Source organism: Anthonomus grandis, chromosome 1 (assembly GCF_022605725.1).
Source record: "Anthonomus grandis grandis chromosome 1, icAntGran1.3, whole genome shotgun sequence".
Classification (NCBI taxonomy): Eukaryota; Metazoa; Arthropoda; class Insecta; order Coleoptera; family Curculionidae; genus Anthonomus; species Anthonomus grandis.
The window spans coordinates 45,845,834-45,869,551 of record NC_065546.1 but is presented as its reverse complement, the minus strand read 5'-3'; the positions used below and the strand labels follow the sequence as shown (position 1 = coordinate 45,869,551).

Here is a 23,718-nt window from a genome sequence, read left to right as displayed (position 1 = left end):
TATTTTAAAAGCTGAATTAATTTAAATTAAAGTGAGTGTTGACAAGTATGTGACTAAATATTCCGATCACCCTTAAACTCTTCATAAATCACCCTCGATGTTTTCTCCTGTTTTTCAAAAAACCAACGGTTTCATGAGCATCCCAAAATGCGAAACATTTAATCCTTCCAGTAGACTTTTATATTTTTGGTGCTTTTGGGCAGCTCTCACCGACTGTTCTCCACTTAGTTGATGATCTTTTTAATTTAGGTATATAGTGGTTGATCTATATTTCTTTCATTTCTTTATTGAGTTGCAAACAACGCTATGAATCATCGACGCATTGTTATTTAAGTTTCAAATTTGTATAGCTAGGGTCAAAACGCAGGACCTCTAAAGTAACAATTTGCAAATTTTTTAGGAGAGCAAGAAAACTATCTTATTGTTGTCCTAAAAATAAGTAAAAGGTAGTTCTTATTTTTTTAAAAAATCTACATTTACGTGGTACTGCATTTTATAAGAATACAAATACAAAGAATTGCATTCTTAAAAGCTTCGAAAAAATACAAAGATCAATCATTTTTTATTTATATTTGCTATATTATTACAAAATATTTACTTAACATTTCTTTGAAACGTTTCTAGCAAATGGATAAATGTGTATACTTAGGTATACTTTCGAACAAATAACATTGCTAAATAACTGGCATTGTAATAATATCAGCAAACTCAAAAAAGCTTGGTTGGGTAATCCTACATTTCAAAAAAGAATGTGTTAACAAAAATATTTTTTACGCTTTTAATACAATATAAATAAAATTTAAAAAAATAAGTACTATCAAAATTTCTCCTATCAATATTTTGTTTATTTATAAGGCAACTTTAATCTTTAAGAATTGTAAACTTATGCTTCTGTAAGTGAGCATACTTTAATTAGTAATAGGAATAGGCGATTGATAAAGAGGTGGAAATATTAGATTTTTAAAATAAAATTTTTTGGTCCTAATGGAAGTGGGTTAAAGTCTTCTTCAGAAAATGCCAACTTAAATAAAATGTTCTATTCATTACAATATTGTAAAGCTCTAATATTAGTCATAATAGTCCCCCTATCATTATTTATTCTTGAAGGTCGAATTGAAGTATACTTTATGAAGAGTCTTTATGACCGTAGTTTTTGACAAAATCATAACCCATACTCTTTAACAAATAGGGATTTTTTTTGTGCTAACTTAGTGATTTTCAAATCACTAGACAGATATATTTCGACTAGGTGGATATATGAGCATTATCAATTACACTATTTTTATTTTGGGTCGTACACTCATTAGAATAAATAATGATGGGTATCTTGGATTCAGGTAAAATTTGCCCTGTCAAACTACATTATAAATTGTGAACTTACGAGAACAGAATTTCTATTTATAATAAAACGTGTTAGGTGGTATTTGTGGAACGAACTTGACAGCCTGCACATCCATAATTATCATGTGGAACTCCCCATTTAGCGCCTTCTCAATTCTCTGTTTCCTTGCTGAATTTTTTCCCAATGTGTTCCTTGTATTCGTCAATGTGTTCCTTGTATTTTATACTTAAAACAGACATCACACTGGTCCGTTCTTGGTTGGAATAAAGAGAGGCAAGTTTAGTCATAGTGATAATTAAATTACGAGACAGTTTTACCACTAACCAACACTCTTTATTTTTACTCTCGGCACGTGTTTCGCTAACGATGTTACCATCTTCAAGGAGATGATTAAAACAAAACTAAACTACTTAGAAATCTCCTTATATTATAATGATGTAACTAATAGAGCAAAAAAAGCAATGAACCATGGCCAAACAAATCTTAAACACTAAATTATATAATTAATTTACTATAAGGGATTGTACCTTTATCCCTATTAAGAATGTTTTTTTTTTTTATTTTTGTATATTGCTAAACTTTCGTATGGGTCTAATTTTCTATTGTTATTAACTGGTTTAAGTAATTTTAAGTTGTCCATCCCTACAAAGTGACCAGTATTTAAAACATGTTAAGCCACACTTGACTTTTCAACTCTTCCATACTTCACATGAGCTACATGTTCTTTAAATCTGACATTAATTGATCTTCTGGTTTGTCCTATGTACTTTTTATCACAATCGTTGCAATTAATCTCATAGATCCCATACTTTTCATTGGTCTTTATTTTATCTTTTGGGTTTCCTAAAAGATTTCGTAACTGGGCCGAACTTTGAATTCCTGAACTTTTTAATCATCTCCCGAAGATATGTTTTGTAATTTGAGCCTCACACCAAAGGTTTTGCCTCTGTTCTTCGCTTTGCTCTTTGTAGAGTCGGTATTAATCTTTTCTCTTCTGCTTATTTCGATTTGGTTACTACTATGCCATGCCATTTTCAGACTTCCTATTCCAAGATCGTATGAACCATTCTCCGAGACTAAGAGCATTTGGGTGCATTTTTCTACAAACAGTTATTAATTGGTTACTAATAATAAAAAAAGCATTTAACGTTTGGGATCTACGAGAGGCTGCAATTTCTTTTGACGGCTTCTTGTTTTCTTTTTTTTTATGGTAAACACAAGCACAAGAGGAAAGTCCTATGTCACTCTTGGAGTGGTGCTTGCGCGAAGATATTTGTGGGCATTTATCTTGAATCGCTGCAGGTTGTATGTGCCGGAAAATATGTGAGGTCGAAGCCCGTTCCATAAAGAAGATGTTCTCCAGATGAATGAGTCCCGATACAGCGACGTCCTTGGGGTAGGCAGGTGGACTCGATGTTGATGAGCCGCAACTGCTAGACGCGTCCTTCTTGCCGGAACAGCCCTGGGTGGAATCAGGCCTGCCAGATCAGAGGAAAACTTACCGTGATAATAACGGTCGAATAAACAGAGATCAGCCACCTTTCTCCTGTGCTCCAGACTATCCAGACTCTTTGTCAGTTCTGGTTTGTCGATAAAACGAATAGCTCTCTTCTGTATAGAATCCAGCAGGTTTAAACTATGTTTGGGTGCAGAGCTCCAGACATGCGAGCAATACTCGAGGGAAGGGCGTATTTGAGCATTATAAAGAGTCAGCAGCTGTTCTGGTGTATACAGTTTTTTCGTTTTGAAAAGCACTCCGAGTTTTTTGGAAGCCGCCCTGGCGACCTCGGCAACGTGGTCATTCCAGGACAGACTGTTGGTGTCCTCGACTCCTAGAAGATGTAAAGATGATTTCATTGGCAATGTTTTCCCTGCCGTAACCAGCTCCGGGCCACCGAGGTTAGTCTTCATCGTAAATACTGCTGCCCTCGTTTTTTTAGCGCTAAAATTAACCAGATTGTTACCGCCCCACTCCAAGATTGCTCTAATATCGTTGTTGGTTGAAGCTACTTGTTGCTGCCTTTTTCTGAAGATTCTGAGAACTTGCGGCTGTCGTTGGTTTGGCGGACTTAAATGTGGAAATAAGTGTGCTATCGTCCGCAAAGCTGTAGATTGGATTGACAGTGGTTCCTAGCAAATCGTTGATATAAATCAAGAAAAGAGTGGGGGATTCTGCATCCTTGAGGGACTCCAGCGTTAATGTTAAATTTGTCGGAGAGGTATCCATCGACGGCTACTTGGATTGTTCGTTGTTCAAGAAAACTTTTAATCCAATTCAATAATGAGTTTTGTATGCCGATTGAGGAGAGCTTGGTTAGTAGTCCCTCATGCCACACTCTGTCAAATGCCTTGGAAATGTCAGGAGCGACTGAGCGGGACTCGCCGTGCTTCTCCATGGCCTCCGTCCATAAGTGTGTGACGTAAGCCAGAAGATCGTATTGATGATCGCTGATTAGTCCAGATGATTCCAGATATCTTAACAGTTGTTGGTTGACTGCTTTCTCCATAATCTTCGATATTACTGGAACTAGTGCAATCGGGCGGTAATTGGAGGGCATCGTCTTCTTACCCTTTTTGGGTACAGCTTGCACTCGAGCAGTTTTCCAGCTTGTTGGAAATTGGCCCTGCTTTTACGATGCCGTGAACAGTCTACATACGGGAGGAGTCAATTCGTCTGCACAACGTTTTAGTATTAGGGCTGGAATTCCATGAGGTCCATTGTTGGTGTCTACGCTTTTAAGAATTTTTATTTATAATTCGTTGGGGAAACGAAATTTCTCCCATCGATGAATTCACTCTTGGCAAATATGGTGGTGTTTTGCCTTTCGAGTGCAGAGTAGAATTGGACGCGAAGAGTTTACCCAGTAAGTTGGCTTTTTCCCTTGCTGTTACCGCGATAGAACCATCATCTGCTGTTAGGGTTGGCAAGGCCGACTTAGCAAAACCTTGACTAACGGCTTTCGATACCGACCAGAAAAATCTTGTTCCATTTGGGCAGTTTAGCAGTTTGTTTTTGATCCTGTTATTGTGACTCTCTTTGCATTCATCAATAATTCGCTTGCAGCTACTTCTGGAGGCTAAAAAGTTCCTGGATTTCATTCCTGCCAAGATCGTCTCTGTAATTTGGTTTGCACATTCTCAGATGTTATTGGTTCTAAAGCAGACTTCTTTCCAAGGGAATAAGCGATAAAATTCCCGAAGATGGTTCCACTCTGCTGATTTATAGTGCCATACCTTCCGCGGCATCGGAGGATCCTGCGTTTTAACCTCCAACTGGCAAGAGACTGTTATCAATTTGTGGTCCGATGTTCCTAGGAGGGCATGTCCTGATACAGTGTACGAGTCAGAGTCTGAAGCCAAGACCAGATCTAGGAGACTCGCGAACTCGCCGTCTCCATCGGGGATTCTGGTAGGTTCCTCCACAAGCTGCGTAAGCCCGCATATGGTGGCAAATAGCTCAGCTTCTCGTCCTTCATCGTCGTTCTTGTTGCAGAAGCGCAGCCAGTTGATATTGTAAACGTTAAAATCACCCATGACGATGATTTCTGCACTTCGGTAGTCAATTTGCAGATGGTTAATGCAATCAACCAGGTTCAAAAAGAGCCGCCTATATTGGGTGTCGCTTGGTGGTCTATAGATACAGCAGATAAATTTCGTGGCACCACTGGCTATTATTTTGAACCACATGACGTCGAAGTCCGCAGGTTCAAGCGTTTCCTCCCGCTGGCAACTCAAATCGTTTTTGACAAATACTGCCAATCCAAAGTTTAGTCGAAATCGGGTGTGTAGATCGTATCAAGGACAAATGAGGTGAGCATTTGTTGTTGAAGGTTTCACCTTTGTTTCTGCTAATGCCAGAATGTGAGGCTTATTTGATTGCAGGTGTTGGTGTACTACATTAATATTGGTGTTTAGGCCTCTGATGTTGCAGAAATTGATTTTTAGGCTTTTTGATCCGCCTGATGGACCCCCCTGACCAGCCTCCGCCCGGAGATCCGAATGGGAGGTGAGTTTACCTCCGGAAAGTTTTGGTCGTGAGGGCGCCATCATGCATTTATTTTTCCTCTCCATTTCCCCTTTGGAAACCAGACACATCGGCATGGCGACGAAACGTGAGTTCCATGGAACCACTTCACGCCGCCTAAGTCCTATGTGGTGGTATTGAACCGGGCGATGCAAGTGGACAACATCTACCACCAAGTAAATCACAGACTTTCCAAAAAAAACTTCGATGCTTCCAAGTCATATCATCTCATAACTTCTTAAATAGCTTTTCTTGATCCTCGTTGGAAATGTAAGAACATTTTCTTGTAGAACCTTCTGTTTGTTGGGACATTTACACTTTTATATTCCTTTCATTACACATTTTATTTTAAAACATATGATTTTTGCGTTTAGTGAATCCCAAGCTTAGTCATGCTTAGTTTCCTAATAATGGCTTATTTATTGTACCCTTTTCTCTTTTTTATTTCCTTGTTTACTTGAATATTGACCTTCTAATTTGCTATTTCAGTTTAATTCTTATCCTTAAGGTTCTTGATGTGAATTATCTCCCATTATACCTTCTTCCAGATGAGTCATCGTCGACCAACTCCAAAGTATGGTTGTAATCAGAATCAGATAATATATTTTCTTCGGGTATTATTTGATTCATGGGAAAATTCATAGCACTTCGATTAAAATTAGCTCTAACATTATTTATTCAAAAGCTTTGATCTGGATTTGATACACTAGATTTCTTGATTTCCAAATTCGTTTGGAAGAAGTCTCGATAATTTCTGGCTTTAAACTACTTTCGAATATAATGTTCGCGTTACTGATTAATATTTCAGAAATATCCTCAAGGCTTAGAAGCTGATGCAGTTTTTCTCAAGAAAAGACTTTAAAATCACTTATACTCCTCAAATTCAGGTCATTTTCTTTTTTATGATGTTCATTCACCGTTTCTAGTTCAATTGAGCTTAGTACAGTTTTCGTGCATCAGTAAGCGGTTATTTGTACAGTTCTTCGTAAGCGGTAAGCCAATCTAAATTATAAAAATGCAAGATCTGGTAAGTGTCACCTAGAAAGAAAATGCTTTTTCGAGCAAATAATTTTATATTTATCGTATAATATATTTCACAAAAATATCTAACGCTTTCATAGATAAAGTAAAATTTAAGTTATTTAAAACAGCTTACCAGCGAGAAACAATGTACTATCACAAACCACAATAATTAACGGCTAATAATATGCAGCCAACTGACAAATACGAGGTAATGCTTTTAACATTGACGCGAATGTAAATACGAGGTTATGTTCATCGCCCTCTAGCGAATTAAATTAAAAAGTAAATAACTTTTAGCTTTAATTACGAGACACTTTTACCACTAACCAAAACTCTATTTTTAATCTCGACACGTGTTTCGCTAACGATGTTAGCATCTTCGAAAGAAGATTAAAACTGTTAGATTTAAATATATCACGGGTAAATATCCTACTTGTATATTTTAAGTGAAATAGTAGTCAACGCCTCCATAGTTCTCGCTGGTCACCTAAGCATAGATTTTTTGGACTCTCTGGTTATTCTCAAACTAGCTTAGTAGTGTTGAGTAAGTAGAATGTTTAAATGTTTCAATAATTCTATAAAGGTTGATCGGCTAACCAATATAATAAATAATCTGTATATTTTCTCAGGTCTTCAACTTTAATGGTCAAACTTAAGTCTTTTCAACGTCAAGATCAATATTTGATTCTTAAGACTCTGTCTGAAGATACTTGACATATATTTCCAGATTGACATTCAAACTCCTTAGAGTGTTTTAATGTTTTTTTATCTTAATGATACTCTATTTAGAACGAAATACATGTGGCTTTCTTTACCTTTTTTATTGAATGAAATATGTAATATCTCGGATCCAGACTTTTAAGAAACTTCAAAGTTTTCCAGTGAATAAATAATTTAGTTTTGATTTTTCAAGAAATTTCAAACACCATCTTTGATTGGTGACTCCTCATTGGATTTTCTATTTTTCCCTCTGTTTATTTTGAATTTATCTAAATAATGGAAAAGTTCAATTAGAATTAAATTTTTTTCTTTCTTGATGATCAATATTTTCCAATCTTTATTACCTTTTATAACTACTTGAAGCTTTACCTTCAATCAAAGATATTTGAGTCATAAAACTTCAAACAATTTTGCCAAATATATTCTAAAGGCAGAGACTTTACTCAACTTTTACTTTTTACCAATGAATTGAAACCCCCCTTCAGTTCCACTTAGCTTCATAATCTCAGGTTAAATTTCCATCTAATAAACTTAAACTTCCCGAGATGTTTTTCACTTTTTCCCAAGGTTTCGCTTTGGTCCAAAATACAAAGAAGCCAGCCAAATGGAGAAGTTATTTTCCGGGGCATACTTTTCCCATCACCGTAACGAAACAGAAGAGGGCGAAATGCAATAGAACAAATTTTTGCTTCTTTCTATTACATTTCGGACGGAAACGGGCGAAACAATTTTCGAAAGACGAACTACTCTAAAATTTATGGGCACGAGTTTCAAAAGTTGCCCGCCGCTATTCACAACGGAACTTCCTCGTTTAATTGAAATAAAGACAAAGTCTGCCTCGAAGAAATTAAAGTGCATTCGCATCAGCGTTATATTATATCGGCGGAAACAAGGAAAAGCGTAAATAAAGTACCATTTTCGAATTTTAAGATGCAAAAGTTTATTTTGAAACCCTGGAAGTAACAGTTGACTTGAGACCAGGTTGAGTTTGTTCTTGGTAAAAGCACTTAACGAGAAAAGAGTTTCGGAAACACTAAAAAATGTAGACTTGGCAAGGTATTTGACATTTTTGAAGAAAAATGTTTTAGGCGTCCAATGTAATTATTTCAGGAAAAAGTGTTTCCAGGAACACAATCCTCAATAGTGTCTATGATGCAAAATATTTTTAAGTCGTCAGTAAATAAAAGACACTCTCTATGCTAGTCATATCATTGACAAATATAGAAGAGATTAATGGAGCAAGATTGCTCCTTAATCTCTTCTATCTTCCTTTCCAATATACAGTTAATGTCCTGGGCCGTATTTTTGAAACCATTTGAATTTGATTCGCATACGAAATTAGAGGACTTCGCACGAAAAATCGATATTCGTATTTTCCACCGCATCGTATGCGAACTTTTTCGCATGCGGTGTCTCGAGTGGGTATATACCATTCGAATTTCAAAGTTCGTGTGCGATTTTCAATTTGATTCTGCCACTTGTCTTGTTTTGATTATAAACTAGCGTGTTTTTTTTTTAATTTGTGAGTTCGTTAAGTGTTTTCGTAGTGTTTTTTTGTTATTTATTGAAAAAAAAAACAACTATAATGAAATGGCCAGATTAATCAATCTTGTGCAAAAAAACGTCCTCGATGCACTGAAAGAGACTGAAACTCTGGCAGATCGAAAGAATAGGATGTACTCTTCATTTCTTGACCCATTTGAAACGTATTCAGATGCTTAATTTATTAAATTATATAGATTAAGCAAGCCTATTACGATGGAATTGATGTGCTCCAGGGAGACTGTGTAATCTGTCCGATACTTTTGTCCACAACACAAGGCTTGTGCAGTTTTAGCTGAAAAATCTTGGGTGAATTTGTCCGACTTTAATTCCGGGTCCCTGCCATAAATGAAATTATTTCTTTCTTTTGCTTACTAGACACAAAACTGCAATATTTTTTATTTTTTGAATCCAACCTAAAAAAAAGTCAATTCCAAAAACCTAAGAAACGCCATGAAAAAAACCTCAAAATTCCCTGATGTTTTTAAACTTAAATTTCAGGTTAGGTTAAAAAATCTTTATCGTCTTCATCCCGTTTGACATGGCGTCCAATAGCACTCGACTTTGTTACGTTGCCACTACATTTCATGTTCGTATATGATTGAAGTTTCGAATGCTGTTCAAAAATGCACTTTTTAATTCGTGTGCGAATTTTGCCACTCGCATTCGAAGATTCTAGCATGGTTTCAAAAATACGGCCCCTGGCGACGTACGATATTGGTTGCAAATGTCGTATTTGGGATGGACCAAGTAAAGACACCGTACGACATTTCTCAGACGTCCTTGAGTGACCAGATTTAGGATATTCTAGGAATGTCTCTTGGATATTTAAATTTATATCAATAATTTAATATGTATTAATATAATATTATAACTACATAACCTAAAATTTTTATATTTTCTTTGTTTTTTAATTTTGAATATAAGTTAAACAGTAATCGTGAATGTGCATATGTACATATAGCTTTTTTAATATTTTGCGATATTTACCGATATTTTAACAACAAAAAATTTAATATTTTATATATTTGGAAATATATTACATAAATAAAACAAAATACTCTTTAATCTATAAATCTGACACAAACCAACTAAGTAACATCTATAGTAACATTTTAAACCTTATCTAAACATGGCATTTTAAAGAAAGTTATATAAAAAAAATAATAAATAAAAAATTTTTTAAAAATACCAATACAACAAAAAGAAAAATAGAGGAAGGAAGACACAAAGATAAAATACAATAGCTTACATCTGGTATAGTAAGTATTTTCTTAACTGTGAATAGCGAGACCCAACGAAATTTTCTTACATTTTTTTGTTATTACCGGTAGACATGTATATAAGAATAACTATAATATAAAAAAAAATAAATTTGTTTACGTTTGTTTCTATGTGAGATATGAAACTGACTCTGTTTTGTAAGTTATACTTATTGTCTTTTTGTTTGCAGTTTAATTGGCATGTAAAGTAACTCTTCATTCGCCATTTCATCATTTTGTTGTGTTTAATTTTTTGATATATTAACATACTTTTTTACTTTCTTGTAGCTTCTCCTGAAGAAGTCACTAAAATATAGGAAGAAATATTAATAATAAACAAATGAGTTTTATTAGTTATAGAGCGCTCCCTGATAATAAGTTTGTATTTTTATATTAAATTTAAGTTTAATATATCTTGTATATATATCAAATCTAGTATAAATATTTAGTATATATCTAATATATAAATAACTATCGGTCTTTAAATTTTATTCTTATAATATAATATGTCTATGTATGTACAGGGTGTTACATACAGACACTTATTAAAGTGTCTGATATTTCACAGGTTGATTTTTTAAAGTATTTTTGAAATAAAAAGTGCGTATACATGTGAAGTCTAAAATGCTTGGTTTTTAAAATACAGGGTGTCAAAGATTTATTTTAATTTTTATTTTCTCTACAGAATTTCCTAAATATCATTTACTGAACAAAAATTGATACCTTGGGTTTTTTTGGCATAAAAAATGTGAATTTGTCTTTAATTTAGGTCTTGTAGAGGGCGCTATCGAAATAAAAAAATGGAATAAAATAAAATCGTGGACCAATAATGCCAGGCAGTTGAGACCAAGTCCAGGAATTATCACAACTGCCTGGAATTGCATAAGTTGAATAAAATCATGGATCAAGAATTTCAGGTAATTGAACCGACATCTTGGAATTCAAAAATGAAAATCCGGGAAATCTAGCCAAATAAAACAGCTTAACTGCCTGGGCTTAAATAATAGTGTCTTTTATGACTTTCAATGGCTCATGACTTTTGCTTACTCATTTTTACGTGAAAATGTTTCGTTCCATGATACATCTACTGTAGTTTCCTTAAGAACCATATATTCCCATCCAATTTTAAACACACTGGACAGCCAATAAGTCCTCGGTACATTTATAGTGCTGTCCAAAGGATATCTATAGAATCAAGTTGGGATGATCCCGGTTGTGGCCGGTACTGTTCCAAAAGTACGTCCCTGGGTTTAATTTATGTCCCATTTTCATGTCACTTGGGCATCCAAGGAACATACCTATGTTTACCGGGTTGAGAGGCACCACTGCTAGATAACAATCTGACTTAAAACCATTGAATTCAATTTAGGACCGATCTTATAGAAAGAGGACAGAGTTGTATAAAGCCATAATGGAAACACATAGATATAATTTATGGATGATAAGACCATGGTACAACCTATCAAAGGCCTTAGAAAAATCTGTATTCACAGCATCCATTTGTAAAAAATACGCAAGATTTGCGACGTTCGACCTTTTCCTTAAAGAACGCGTATTGTTTTAAAGAAATTTGATTTCTTAGTTGATAAAAAGAGCTGTTATAGATACACAGCTCAAAGGCCTTCGAGAAGTTGGACAGTATGAGACCGTTGGATAGATCTATAATTTTCTGTATAACATTGTGAACAGTCTAAAAGAATAAAATTAGGGATCATATCGTCCAGCTGTGTGTTTGTTTTCCATTTTTTGCAGATATATAGGAACTGAATGTACACTACCGCTCAAAAGTATTTTCCCACATGACTGTTTTAAAGTTATAACTAAAAATAATAAACCCATCAGTTATTCTTATGAAACGGTTTATTTATAACAAAATGAATATAAACAATACATTTTTAATTAATTAAATGTAAGAAAATCAAATTTTAGATTTATCTACATGTCCGCCTCGATTTTTAATAACAGCTTCACAGAGTTTCGGTAGCCTTCTAATTAATTTGTCCAAAGTTTCCTGAGGTATCTTGTGCCACTCTTCTTGGATGATCCTCCACAAGTCTTCTTTTGATGTGGGGCATGATTTTCGCACTTGTCTATCCAGTTCATTCCACAGTAATTCGATAGGATTGAGGTCCGGTGATTGTGGGGGCCATACCATAACTTTCAGAAGATGTAATTGACCTAAATATTGTTTGCACAATTTCGACGTGTGCTTGGGGTCCCCCTTTTATTGGCATAACGGTGAACAAAGACTCGCCTCTTCGTTCCAAAAAACCTCGAATTTCGACTCGTTACTCCAGAGAACTTTCTTCCAGTCATCAATGGTCCATCAAGACTATTTTTAAATACTCAGTGTTTTTCGACGAACCATAGTTGATAGGTATGCTGTTTAAGCATATATGCAATTTACAAAAGAGATACAATCTAAATATAGGTATAAAGATAAGATTTTTGTATCTACTTTAAATATTAAAAAGAATGCATGGTGGGCAAATACTTTTGAGCGGTAGTCTAATGAGTCTACGTAAAGACTTTTAAAGAACTAAGCAAAACCATTGCATTGGGGTACTCAGAATGATGACCGACCCAAAACCACTGAAGTAAGAATTTGTGAAAGGTTTTTTCTTTGATTAGCGTATTTGCACAACTGCTTGGGATCATTCTTTATAGATGACCCAGTTTTTTTTTAAAGTAGGATTATACATGTTCAGAGAAATTATCAAGTTTAATTTTTATTATACTTTTAATATTAGGGAATGCAGCATAGGTACAATAAAGTTTATTTTTCTTTTGCAAATAATAATAATAATAATAATAATAATAATAATAATAATAATAATATGTTTTTATAAAAAAAAGCAATATTAATCTTACAATATTACTTAATACTACATTGCCAAAGAAGGCGAAGATCAGCTTAAAGCTACTCTTTAACTCTTAACCTTCAGAACAATCACAGTTTAAATGGAGAAAACGAGAAAAAAAAAAACAAAAAAAAGTAACAAGTTTATATAAAACATCTATCTTCTAGAAAATTAGACTATACTTTGGATTGATTTAAAAACAAAAGTCTATAATATTTCCTATGCACATTTAACGAAGTATTAAATATTGGATTATAAGTATTAAAAAAATTAACGGCATTATTAGTAAAAGATCGCTCGAACAGAGCCGTAGAATGGTGCGGCATGGTCAATATATTGTATCTAATATTTCGATTGTGAACCTGGTTTCTTAATTGGTTTGATTTATTTTATGTTTGTTATGTTTCATAATTTCATTTGTATACTTGACAGGTTTTGTATTTAAGGAGGTGCACTGTTTGGTCCAATATATCATATAGAAAACGCAGATACCAAATAGTCTCAGAAAGTAGTCTATACAGCAGAGGGTAATAAGCCTTTTTAAAGTTATAGCATTTGCTATTAGGATTTGTTTATAAGGAGCCGCATAATAATTTGCTAAGACCAAGAAGATTTTCTTTAGCTACCTCACTCCTGAAATAAGCAATCACAGGATCCAATGTATTATTATAAAGATTTTTAAATGTCACAAATTGATTAAAGTTGCATAATACCATAAACTTATTTAACTTATTAAGTTGAGGAATAAAGGAAATAATAAAACCTCCAATGAAGATGACCTTAATATTTGGTGTAGGCTCATATGCAAAAACAATCAAGAAAAGTTGATATTGAGACAGTGGTTGAATATAAATAACAAAAATATATGTGAGTTTAAAAGACATTGGTAGCTTACATATCCAAGGTATGAAAATTTGGATGTTCCAGTGAGTGGTAAATGACTCCTAATACCAAGCAGCATGCCTCCTGCTCTTACTATGTTCATCACATCCAAATTTTTATCCTTTCTAAATAGATTGTAGTTTTGGTTAAATAATGCGCTATTGAAAACACCAAACTGAATACAGGTTAATTTAACTGCCACCAAGTGGTTATTACTGATTTATTAGACACACATTTTTCAAATTTCCTAGTTTTGTTGTTCAAGCCTCTGACATTCTGACAGTCTATATTATATACATGTTTTGTTAGACAACCATGCTAGTTTAAATTATGGTTCGATACAATTAGTGGTATACGGTACCAATCCAAAATTGAGTAAACATTGTTCCTGAAAATGTATATTTGTAATAGGATGAGGGTTTTCGTTGACCCAGTGGTTGTTATATTGCATTTGTGGAAAAACTTGGGCTTGTTGCTTGGGCTGTAAACACCTTTTAAAAATACCATCTATAAAATTATGTACGTAATTTCTAATCTCTAGAAGACAAGTCAGATTCAATTTTTAAATATTTTTTCAAATGCTTTTCCTTTATTCATAAAGGAAAAAATGAAGGAAAGGAAATTTTCCATTTTTAAACTAGCTTAATGCACGTTTTAAGACCAGAGGAGAAATAAAAACAACCTATTAAAATAATCATTAACGTCGGTGTATGTTTATAACGCTAATAAAATTGGATAACTATTTAATAGGTCTGTATGTTTTTATACCGTAATATCCAGAGCCAAAATTCACACTCTGTATAGATATTAATAAACTGGCATTTGATTATGAGAGTGTGCATAAATTCTTTAACATGGATATTAGGGACAGGCAGAAGATTGTATTATGGTTTGCTGGCAAACTATGATATAATAACCATTTGTTAGAAAGAAATGGAAGAGCAACCACAGGCTACATATTAAAAAATAAATTATTTCTGTAGCCTGTTCTGATCTAGATACCAATGAGCTTGTTGATAGACTCTAACAGAGATATAATTTAGACTCAGTAAAAACAGACGGAGGACCTATATTTAAGTTATAGAGAGATACGTTAAAGACTCAAAAAAATGCAAATGGAGAAAAAACAAGATTATGCATTGGCTACCAAGGTAACTAGAAGGGAGAGTGAACCAATGAACCAAGTGAACAATTAAGATTAATCAAAGTACAGTTTAACGAAAATTCTATTTTGGAACTGAAATAGTTTTTAGTAACCGGAATAAACTGGTAACAAATAATCGTATAGAAAAAGCAACTAAGTTATACAAAGTAAAATTAAATGCTGTTGAAAGATGTCGATTATTTTTCTCCATTATCTTCCAAGAGACCTAGATTCTTAAAGCAACAAATGATGCAATATGGTTTCAATCAAGTTAAGGAAAATAGTCTGTCAAATAGTTTAATGGCAAAAACGACTTATTAATCAGTAACAGGAGAGAAAGCAAATAGATATAACCTAACCAAATAAAATTGTAGGAAGATGCCCATGAGGAAAAAAAATCTTAGAAAATAGAACCTTTTTTAAATAAAATGATCTAAGGGCAGAACATGTTGGAAATATAATAGTCATTAAACAAAAGAAAGAATCCGCAATTCAAGGCAGAGTGCATAAACTAGTACGACGGGGAGAAACAACAACTGAAACTGTTCCTATGTCCTTTAATAATCTGCTGCTACATATTACATAACCACTTAGAAAGGACAAGTAGCAACGTGATCCAGGTTGAACAGAGTAAACTGTCTAAAAAGGATTATAACGAAATGACATTTGATATTAATAGTGATATTATATTTTTTGATAAGTTCATGTTTCAAGAAATATTTTTTCAAGATTCCTTATTATGACCATTTCAGAAATTAATAGGAGTCTTTTCATGTGAACACTGTATTAAATTTTCCTAGCTACACTATTATAAAAATATAATAATTACTTACTAAAAAGGGGTGAAACAACCGGATCTACGTTACAAAAAATTATTTCGTAGAGTCTTATGAACTTTGGAAAAAAGCGAGTCAGAAATTTTTTGATCGGGATAATCTTGTTACTATATTATCATAGAGTTATAATTTGGACTCAGTGAAAATAAATAGAAAACCTGGATTTAGGTTTTATAGGAAGAAAAGTAAATTCTCTATTAAGTAGAAGAGGCATTAGTAACTATAAGGATCGGGAGACTATGATCTAAATGTAATGATTATTTAACAAAGAAGAGAGAAAGCAACTACATCCAGGTTGTGCAAAATACATTTCAACAATGAGGTGCCGAAACATTAACTAAAATTATTCCTCAATAGATTGATCTGCTGCTACTAATTGGATATTCTCTTAAAGAAAAGAAGTAGTAAATCGACCCAGGCTGAACAAAGTAAAATGTTAAGAAAAAGCATTGGGTGAGAGATAATTTGCATCATCAATTTCTAATAAAATTTGTGTTTTAAAAAATAATTCCTCATAATGGTTCTTGAATATGAATATTTCTCAAACTAAATTCTTCTTCTAAAACTAAGAAGTCTTCTCATGTGGACATCAAAGAATCCGGAAATTTTGTGGTAAGTTAACATTGGAAATAATGTTAGATCACATGATTCCCAGATATAACTTTGATTCACCCATCGAAATTGTCTTCAAATGGAGAACATTGGAACACCAGCAACCGTGGGCTTCACGGGGATCTGATTTGATACACGGACGGAATAAAGACCTGTTCCTGACCTGTTGTAATTGCATCCATTGATCTTTCAGACAAAAGTGATGCAATATTCAAAGATGCAGAGGGAACCGCTACAAAAGTAAGCGGATAATAATAATTTATGACAGCTAGGCAGCCAAAAAGCACATGCTAACCTGAGCGTTTAATCGGTAAAACTTGTGTGGCTCAGGGTGCAACGATGTACCAGGAAATAAGAAAGCAAATGAACTTGCTTGAAGCGAATCTGCTCCTTTATTGGACTAGTGTCTGCATGACACGCAGAAAAATCCGTGCTTGGATGAAGAAATAACATCAAATAGGACAGAAATGGGACAGTTGCATATGGACAACGTGACTCAGTGAAAAGAGATGGATCACCTGGATCCAGGTAATACAAAGTAAATGAGCATGAAAAAAAATTAAGGAGTCCTACGTTTAAGAGTAAAAGGAATGCAGATGAAGAAAAAACAAAATTAATTATGTATAAAAGTGTCTAGTAACTAAAATGATCCGCGAGCAGACTATGACGTGAAGAAATATTAACTGAAATGGTTCCTAAATACTAGGATAATCTTCTGCAACTAATTTAATAATCAATTTATGAAGTGAAGAAGCAACTGGATCCAAATTGAATAGAGTATAAGGGCCAGAAGAAGAATTGAACGATGTATATTATGCATCTAAATTATAGAAAAAAAATCATGAGAACTTAAACTTTCATCCAAGACCAACTTCTGATAACCTTTTTACGTGATTAATGCTTTACATATCCTGGTAAATCTTTTTACGTAATAAATGCTTTATCAACTAAATTTATTATTCATACATAATATTTATCTATATAAATATATGGTTAAATTTGTTTTAGGTGCTGACGATCCTCCTTGCGTAAACACCTACTTAAGTAAAATGTCCTCATCCAGTCCAGTGGAGCCTACCAGGGTACACCTACAGCTACTAGTCACCTTCGCACTGTTCGTCACATTAGCTGTTATTTAAGAGGCTCAACTTGCGTCACTCCGTAGGCCAACACAATAAATTTAAAATGAAAAAACACCGTAGGAAACAACCTCTGTAGAGTAAAAACAAAAAATCGATAACCGTAGGTTTGTAGGAATTTTGTAGCAAAAAAAAACTGAATGTGGTGAGGCAAGGATTGGAACAATGGTGATTTCTGATAAAAAGATATACGAAAGGTATTTTGGATAACGTTTTTTGGAATTTTTGAAATTAATATTTTTGCATAGAGGCGCACTGTGTGCAGATTTTCTAGACAATTCCATTTAAAAATATGTATGGTGGGATTAATTGAATGTACTCTGGATTAGTTCTGTACTGGCTGTGTTTTAAAACAAAATATGCCAAACAAATTTAGAATTTTATTAAGAGTGGGTTTATCCGTGTTTGATGTCGTACAAATAATTTTTATATATTTGGTCGAAAATTTTACTAATAATTGTATTATTTAAGCCGGGTGTCTTATTAATATCCAAAAAATTGATTATTCTTACATTCAAATTTATAGAAACATAATGAATGCTATGTTTGTTTATTTTGCCAAAAAGCACTAGGAATAAGTAACTAATGGTATAATAAAAAAATAGTGCTGAATTACATGGCGGAATGGACGTAAATGAATATTTGTTGCAAATACCAGAATTTAAGTAAATATTGACAATAAGAAAGAAAAGTCCTACTACCAAGCTCCTGTCAGATCACTTTAAACATTTTAGTGTCTTATTAATATCCATAAATTGATTATTCCTATATCCAAATTTATAGAAATCTAATAAATGCTGTCTGTTTTTATTTGCCAGAAATCTTGTGGAATAGGTACTAACGGAATATTAAGAAATAGGGTTGAATTGCATGGTGGAATGGCACATGGATGAATATCGTCTTTGCTAATACCAGAATTGCAGTAAATATTTTTGACAACGAGAAAAATCTTACTACCACGGCCTTGTCATTTGATTTTACATTCATACGGATGCGCACTTACTAACGCAGTAGCTTTAATGCGACAGGACCGTACTTTAATCCGTAAGAATAACCAATTGATTATAAATTTACGACGCCCGGTGTAATTTATTTGCTTGTACGTGTAAATGAATATTAAATGTTAAATATACCATGTGTACTAAAAGTAGGCAATATATTTTGCTGCTGTTATTAAATGTGCGTGAAACTATTATAATTATATTTGTACTGCATAATGTTTAAACGTGTGTAAGCTTATAGTTTCTGATCAAACTATAAACATTTAGGTTAATCTTGTGTTCGCTTAAGGTTTGGTGTTTCACTATCGCTTAAAGATTTTAAATCAGTTGCCAATCCTCGCCTCACTAGTCAAACTTTTTAGAAGCGCTTTATATTTTTCTAGTGGTCTTCACTTGTTTTTTGACTATGCGTCATTAGGTCGTATCATAGATGACTGTAAAAAAATAAGCAGAATGGCATTTCTTGATGTTAGTAGATGCAGCACTGTAATTTTTCCTATGAGTTATGTTTTTTCCTCTTTTTTGCATTTCAACCGATAATGGTCACAATTCTCAAAGCTTATGCTAAAAAAGTTTTAATTTTTTTCAAAAATTCATTTTTTTGCGAAAAAAAAACCATGATCTCTTTAACTTCTTAATAAAAAGAGTTATAGATTCCTCTATAAATTATGGCAAGTTAATATTTATTCTAGGATTATTGATCATATAATAAAGAATTAAATAAGATCCCTCACATATGGCCAATACCTTTTGATCTATATTCTCTAAAAAGCCACTAAAGTCATCCCTTTATGAGTTTTCAACTACGTGGAAAAACTATTTAGGAATGTTAGAAAAGGTACTAATTGTCTAAAAAAGGCCTCTGCTTTACTCCAAAAAAAAACACTTCTGGTTTAATAAATAAGAAGTTTTCTGTATGGATTCACTAAAAGTTAAAGGACTTTCTATGGATGCTTAGAGAAACATATATTTACTCCAAGAAGTTTTTAGCGGCACTATACTTTAGAGTCAAAAGGTTAAAAATGAAATATACACGTAATTTCTATTATTGATAGCGTAATTGTTGATTTAACCAGTTTGCTAAAGATACGATTCTCTCGTAAGATGGTTCTGAACCAATTTTTTCTTTGCTTTTACTAACAAATAAAATAATTTGCATACAACGATAACTATTTGAGCCAATCAGGTTTTTAGTCTCCCAAAATCATGTGAGTGGATAGTGTAGAAAAGATTCATTCCAGTGTCACATAAATTGCAAAAACTGCAACAAGGATTGATATTGCAGCAATAAATTTCCTGCAATATTACTACTTTTATCTTTTTATATCTGTAGAGCAATTATTATTGATATTATCAGTTGAAGTGCAAAAATCACTTTTTTAAATCATGTCGTATCAAAAAAAAATAAGTGCGATAAAAACGTTAATAAATCATGTAATGAAAATGGCAACAAAGTAAAAAAATTGAGATCGACCGATCCTAAACCTATTTATACAAATAAGAGAGCTTACATTATGAAGTTCAAAGACCATTTGTCAATAACAGGAGTTTATAAAGCCCGACTGCTGTCTGTTATTTTATCTGCAGCCTTTTATGCTAAAGCCTTTGTATTTGTAGAGTCATACACGTGGATCTCTAAATATTTTTCATCAAACCAAATGAATAATTAGAATTGAGTTTTATAGGCTGTTTCATTTTCAAGGGCTTCTAAATTAAATTTGATGTATTATGACAAGTGTTTCATACCAGAAAACCGCTAGGCTTTTACCGAAAGGCATTTTTTATTGAACTTTTTCTAAATCTTTTTTATACTGTTTACTCCTTAAAAATTCCAATAATACAATTCTGGTTTATTAATTATTCTTATAAAATAACTAATAGGAAAGTTACATATAGTTTTGTTCTAAGATCCTTGATCACTTGACACATCTACAATGTCTCGTAGTACTGATATCTCGATTAATATTGAGTTTTTAAAGTCTTACATGAATTGGGTCTCCAAGGTCCAAGTGACGTCCACCAAACTTCAACTGCTTATACCTCCCAACGATTTGTTCTTTAAAAATTCCGCTAGTAGATTTGAGTAGGTGATCACACGATCTAAAACTCTTGTTTATTAATAATTTTCAAAAAACATATAAAAAAAATTAGACGATATTTTCGTCTAATCACACATCCACAACTTTTAGTACTGATATGACGACTAATATTTAGTTTAGTGATTGAAAACTTTTGGCAAAAATTGTAGCACACGATAGTGCCCGCAACTTTTAAATAAAGTTTAATTTACCATAAAAACTTTGGTACATAAAGAAATCTGAGCTGTAGACTTCCAAGCCGATAATTCAATGTTCAAGTGACATCAACCAAACTTCAACTGCTGATAACTCCCGAACATTTAAACTTATAATGATAGATTTAAATAGACGATTACATGACCTACAACTCTTGTTTATTGATCATTCTCATAAAATAAATAATACTAAAGCTACATGATGTTTTCTTCTAAGATCCAGCCGCTGGACACATCTACAACTTCTAGTACTGTTACCTTGATTAATATTGAGTATAGAGTTTTTTAAACTCTCTACATGACTTGTAGAATAAATCATGTACTTTTACATAAAGTTTAATTTATCATGATAGCTTAAGTACACCAACAGATATCAGCTGTTGATTCTCAGACTGACGCTTCAAGTTCCAAGTGAGATCTTCCAAGATGTTTAGTGATTATCGCTTATACAAATTATTAATGAATCTCAGGAAAGCAAGAAAATCCTTGTTGTGATGAAATTGTAATGAAATTGAAATGTTTACACTAAAATGCCCAGTACCAACCAGGTTCTTATTTTCCATTGACTCTATAAGAAATAACTTATATACAAGAAAACAATTCCAATAGCTCAGAAGAAATTAAAAATTGCCTTAAATACCAGAAAAAAACAGCTTCAAATGCCTGGAATGATCTATTTGCAAAATGGATATTTTTCATTCTGGTCATATAAATATTCTTTACCTCCGGTGCTTTGTTTAATTTTTTGTCAGAGCTTCTTTAAATTATTCACGGTGTTATATGACTTGTATAAAGCTTTTGACTATGTGAATCATAGAATATACTGCTGCAGAAGCTTGCTTTATAATGTTAGACAGGAACAGTTTTCGACTTATTTGTCTTGTCGAGACTGTGTACGTGGTACGTTTTGTCATCACGAGGATTTGCTTTTGGTCTACATAATATATGACCTAACTAAGTTTGAAATATGTGACACTCTTTGCTGACACATCAGTTGTAATGTGCAATAAAGATATTCGGGAGCAGTCATATTTCATTTCAAAAGCCGCAGTGATAAGACTCAAACCAAAAAATGTATTTTGAAGAGTAAGTTTCCATAAGGATTTTCAATGATTTTTTATTCCAGAAAGGTTTCTTTGGCTTATATTATATTTTTTAAAACAATTGTTAAAGTAGCTGCGGATATTGAAAATTTAGGCTTGGAATTGTTCGAGGAATATACGTGCCGATTATGCTTTAGACTCCGACGCCTACGATCCAAGATCCAAGTGACGTCACCCAATATGTTTAGTGATTATCACTTATACAAATTATTAAAGATTTTTGGATTTAAGACAAGGAAAAAAATCTAGTTTTAATATTCATACTAAAATCTCCAGCACCAACCAGGTTCTTATTTTCCATTGACCTTATAAGAAATAACTTGAAGGGTTCAGGTTAAAAAGGGGGAATGTCAAAAATCGTTGATTTTCAGGAAATCAATTTTTAATTTTAAAACCCAATAACTTATTATTTTATTACTTTGTATTAAATGTATTAATGGATTTAGTTTGTTATGTCTATTTGGGATTGGAATTGAGAAAATATTAATGAAATTCCATTTTAAAAAAATTTTAGAGCAAAAAAGAAGAAGAAAGTACAGATTGTAACGAACAAGAAGGGGGAATGTCACATATTTTCACTATAGTTTTGTGGTATCATCAGTTTTTTATACACAAGCAATTCTAAAGCAAAACAGCAAAGGTTAATTTAAATTTCTTATTTAATTGGGAAAGATACAGAAAAAATTCAAACACTTTTTTTTGCGCTTCTTACACACGAAGCTTTTGGAAAGGAACTCTTGTCTGCAGGTCATAGTACTTGGCTAGTGTTATAGGCAGTAGTCCTGCAAATAGATAAAACATCCTTAACATTGGAAAATAATATTATGTGTATAGTTAGGTACCTTTGTATAATTGGCCTGGTAATTCGAACAAATTGTTTGGTAAATTATTGATAATTTTTTTCTTCGGTTCAATCAAAACAGCCGATTCCCACATACCATTCCATGTTGATCGATGGTAGACAAGCCTGGGATGATCTTTAACGACTTTTAGTTCACGTATGAGCTGGATCTTCATTGGACACTTATTTTTGTAAAGTGTAGAAAAATGTGTAGTCCAGCATTTAAAAAAAATCGAAAGTGATTTCCCTAACATCAAAAGGATTTGGTTTAACTCGTGCAGCTCTGAAAACTTCAGCCCATTCATTTGGAAGTTCCACACGCGACTTTTGCTGAACTAGTCCAAAATCCTTGTCGCATTCCATAAATGAATGTCCTCTAATGAGAAAACTGATCTTGATTTCATGAAACCTTTTTTGCACATGTACTAAGTGATGGAGGTAACCGATAACTGTGTAATTTTTATTCTGTCCCCCACATGAGTCGCAAACTATATGGAGGACTCGAACACTACTAGGTAGAAAGTTGTGAACAAAATGATATTTTTGAAACAATATTTGCCAAGTATTCGTCATAGATACTGCACGTATCCGACCTTGAAGTCTCGTGAGAAAATAGATCTATATGTTTCATATGACACACAATATTTTTGATCTGTAACGGTATTTTTGTACATATTGTACATTTTTCTGATATTTAAATCTTCGAGCAGATAGGTTTTTGAAGAATCCTTTAGGCTGTAATGGCTTTGTCGTCCTTTGAAAGAACTAATATGATTGACTACTAGATCTTTAGCTTCCTGTTTCAGCTTGAGAGGCCTATTTAAGTGTGATCCTCGTTTATCAATTGGGGCGCTACCAATCATTTTTAAAGATTTCTGGAGAATTTTAAGCTATTTTTGGTTATACCATGTAAGGAAAGAAAAGCCTTAAAACAAACTGGTACTTCTGTTGTCTCACCATCTAAAGAGATTCTGACACGATAAGCAAATGAACTCTCATGTCTATCTTGCGACCTCTTCTGCGTTACGTGGACGTCGCTTTTGTACAGGACAGACACTAATCTCCATAAATAAGTCCATAAATAGATGTTTTG

At 33.2% G+C, this 23,718-nt stretch overlaps 2 protein-coding genes across 11 annotated transcripts in view; one reads left to right on the top strand and one right to left on the bottom strand.

Annotated features, from left to right (window-relative positions):
* The window catches only part of LOC126740527 (acetylcholinesterase-like), a 255,707-nt gene extending 233,431 nt beyond the window's left edge, over positions 1 to 22,276 (top strand). The window contains exon 6 of the mRNA XM_050446604.1: positions 17,257 to 22,276. Coding sequence (XP_050302561.1) covers positions 17,257 to 17,387 — 131 coding nt within the window. The 3' untranslated portion in view covers positions 17,388 to 22,276. The remainder of the gene's footprint in view (positions 1 to 17,256) is intronic.
* LOC126740480 (uncharacterized) overlaps positions 1 to 23,718 on the bottom strand; it is a 262,862-nt gene that overhangs the window by 157,689 nt on the left and 81,455 nt on the right. For 3 of the 10 annotated variants that reach the window (XR_007661935.1, XR_007661930.1, XR_007661933.1), the window contains exon 1: positions 6,523 to 6,618. The exons of the other annotated variants lie outside the window; for them this stretch is intronic. The gene's annotated coding sequence lies outside the window, so the exon portion shown is untranslated. Of the gene's footprint in view, positions 1 to 6,522; positions 6,619 to 23,718 lie in introns of those variants that run through there. 10 annotated transcript variants of the gene reach the window in all.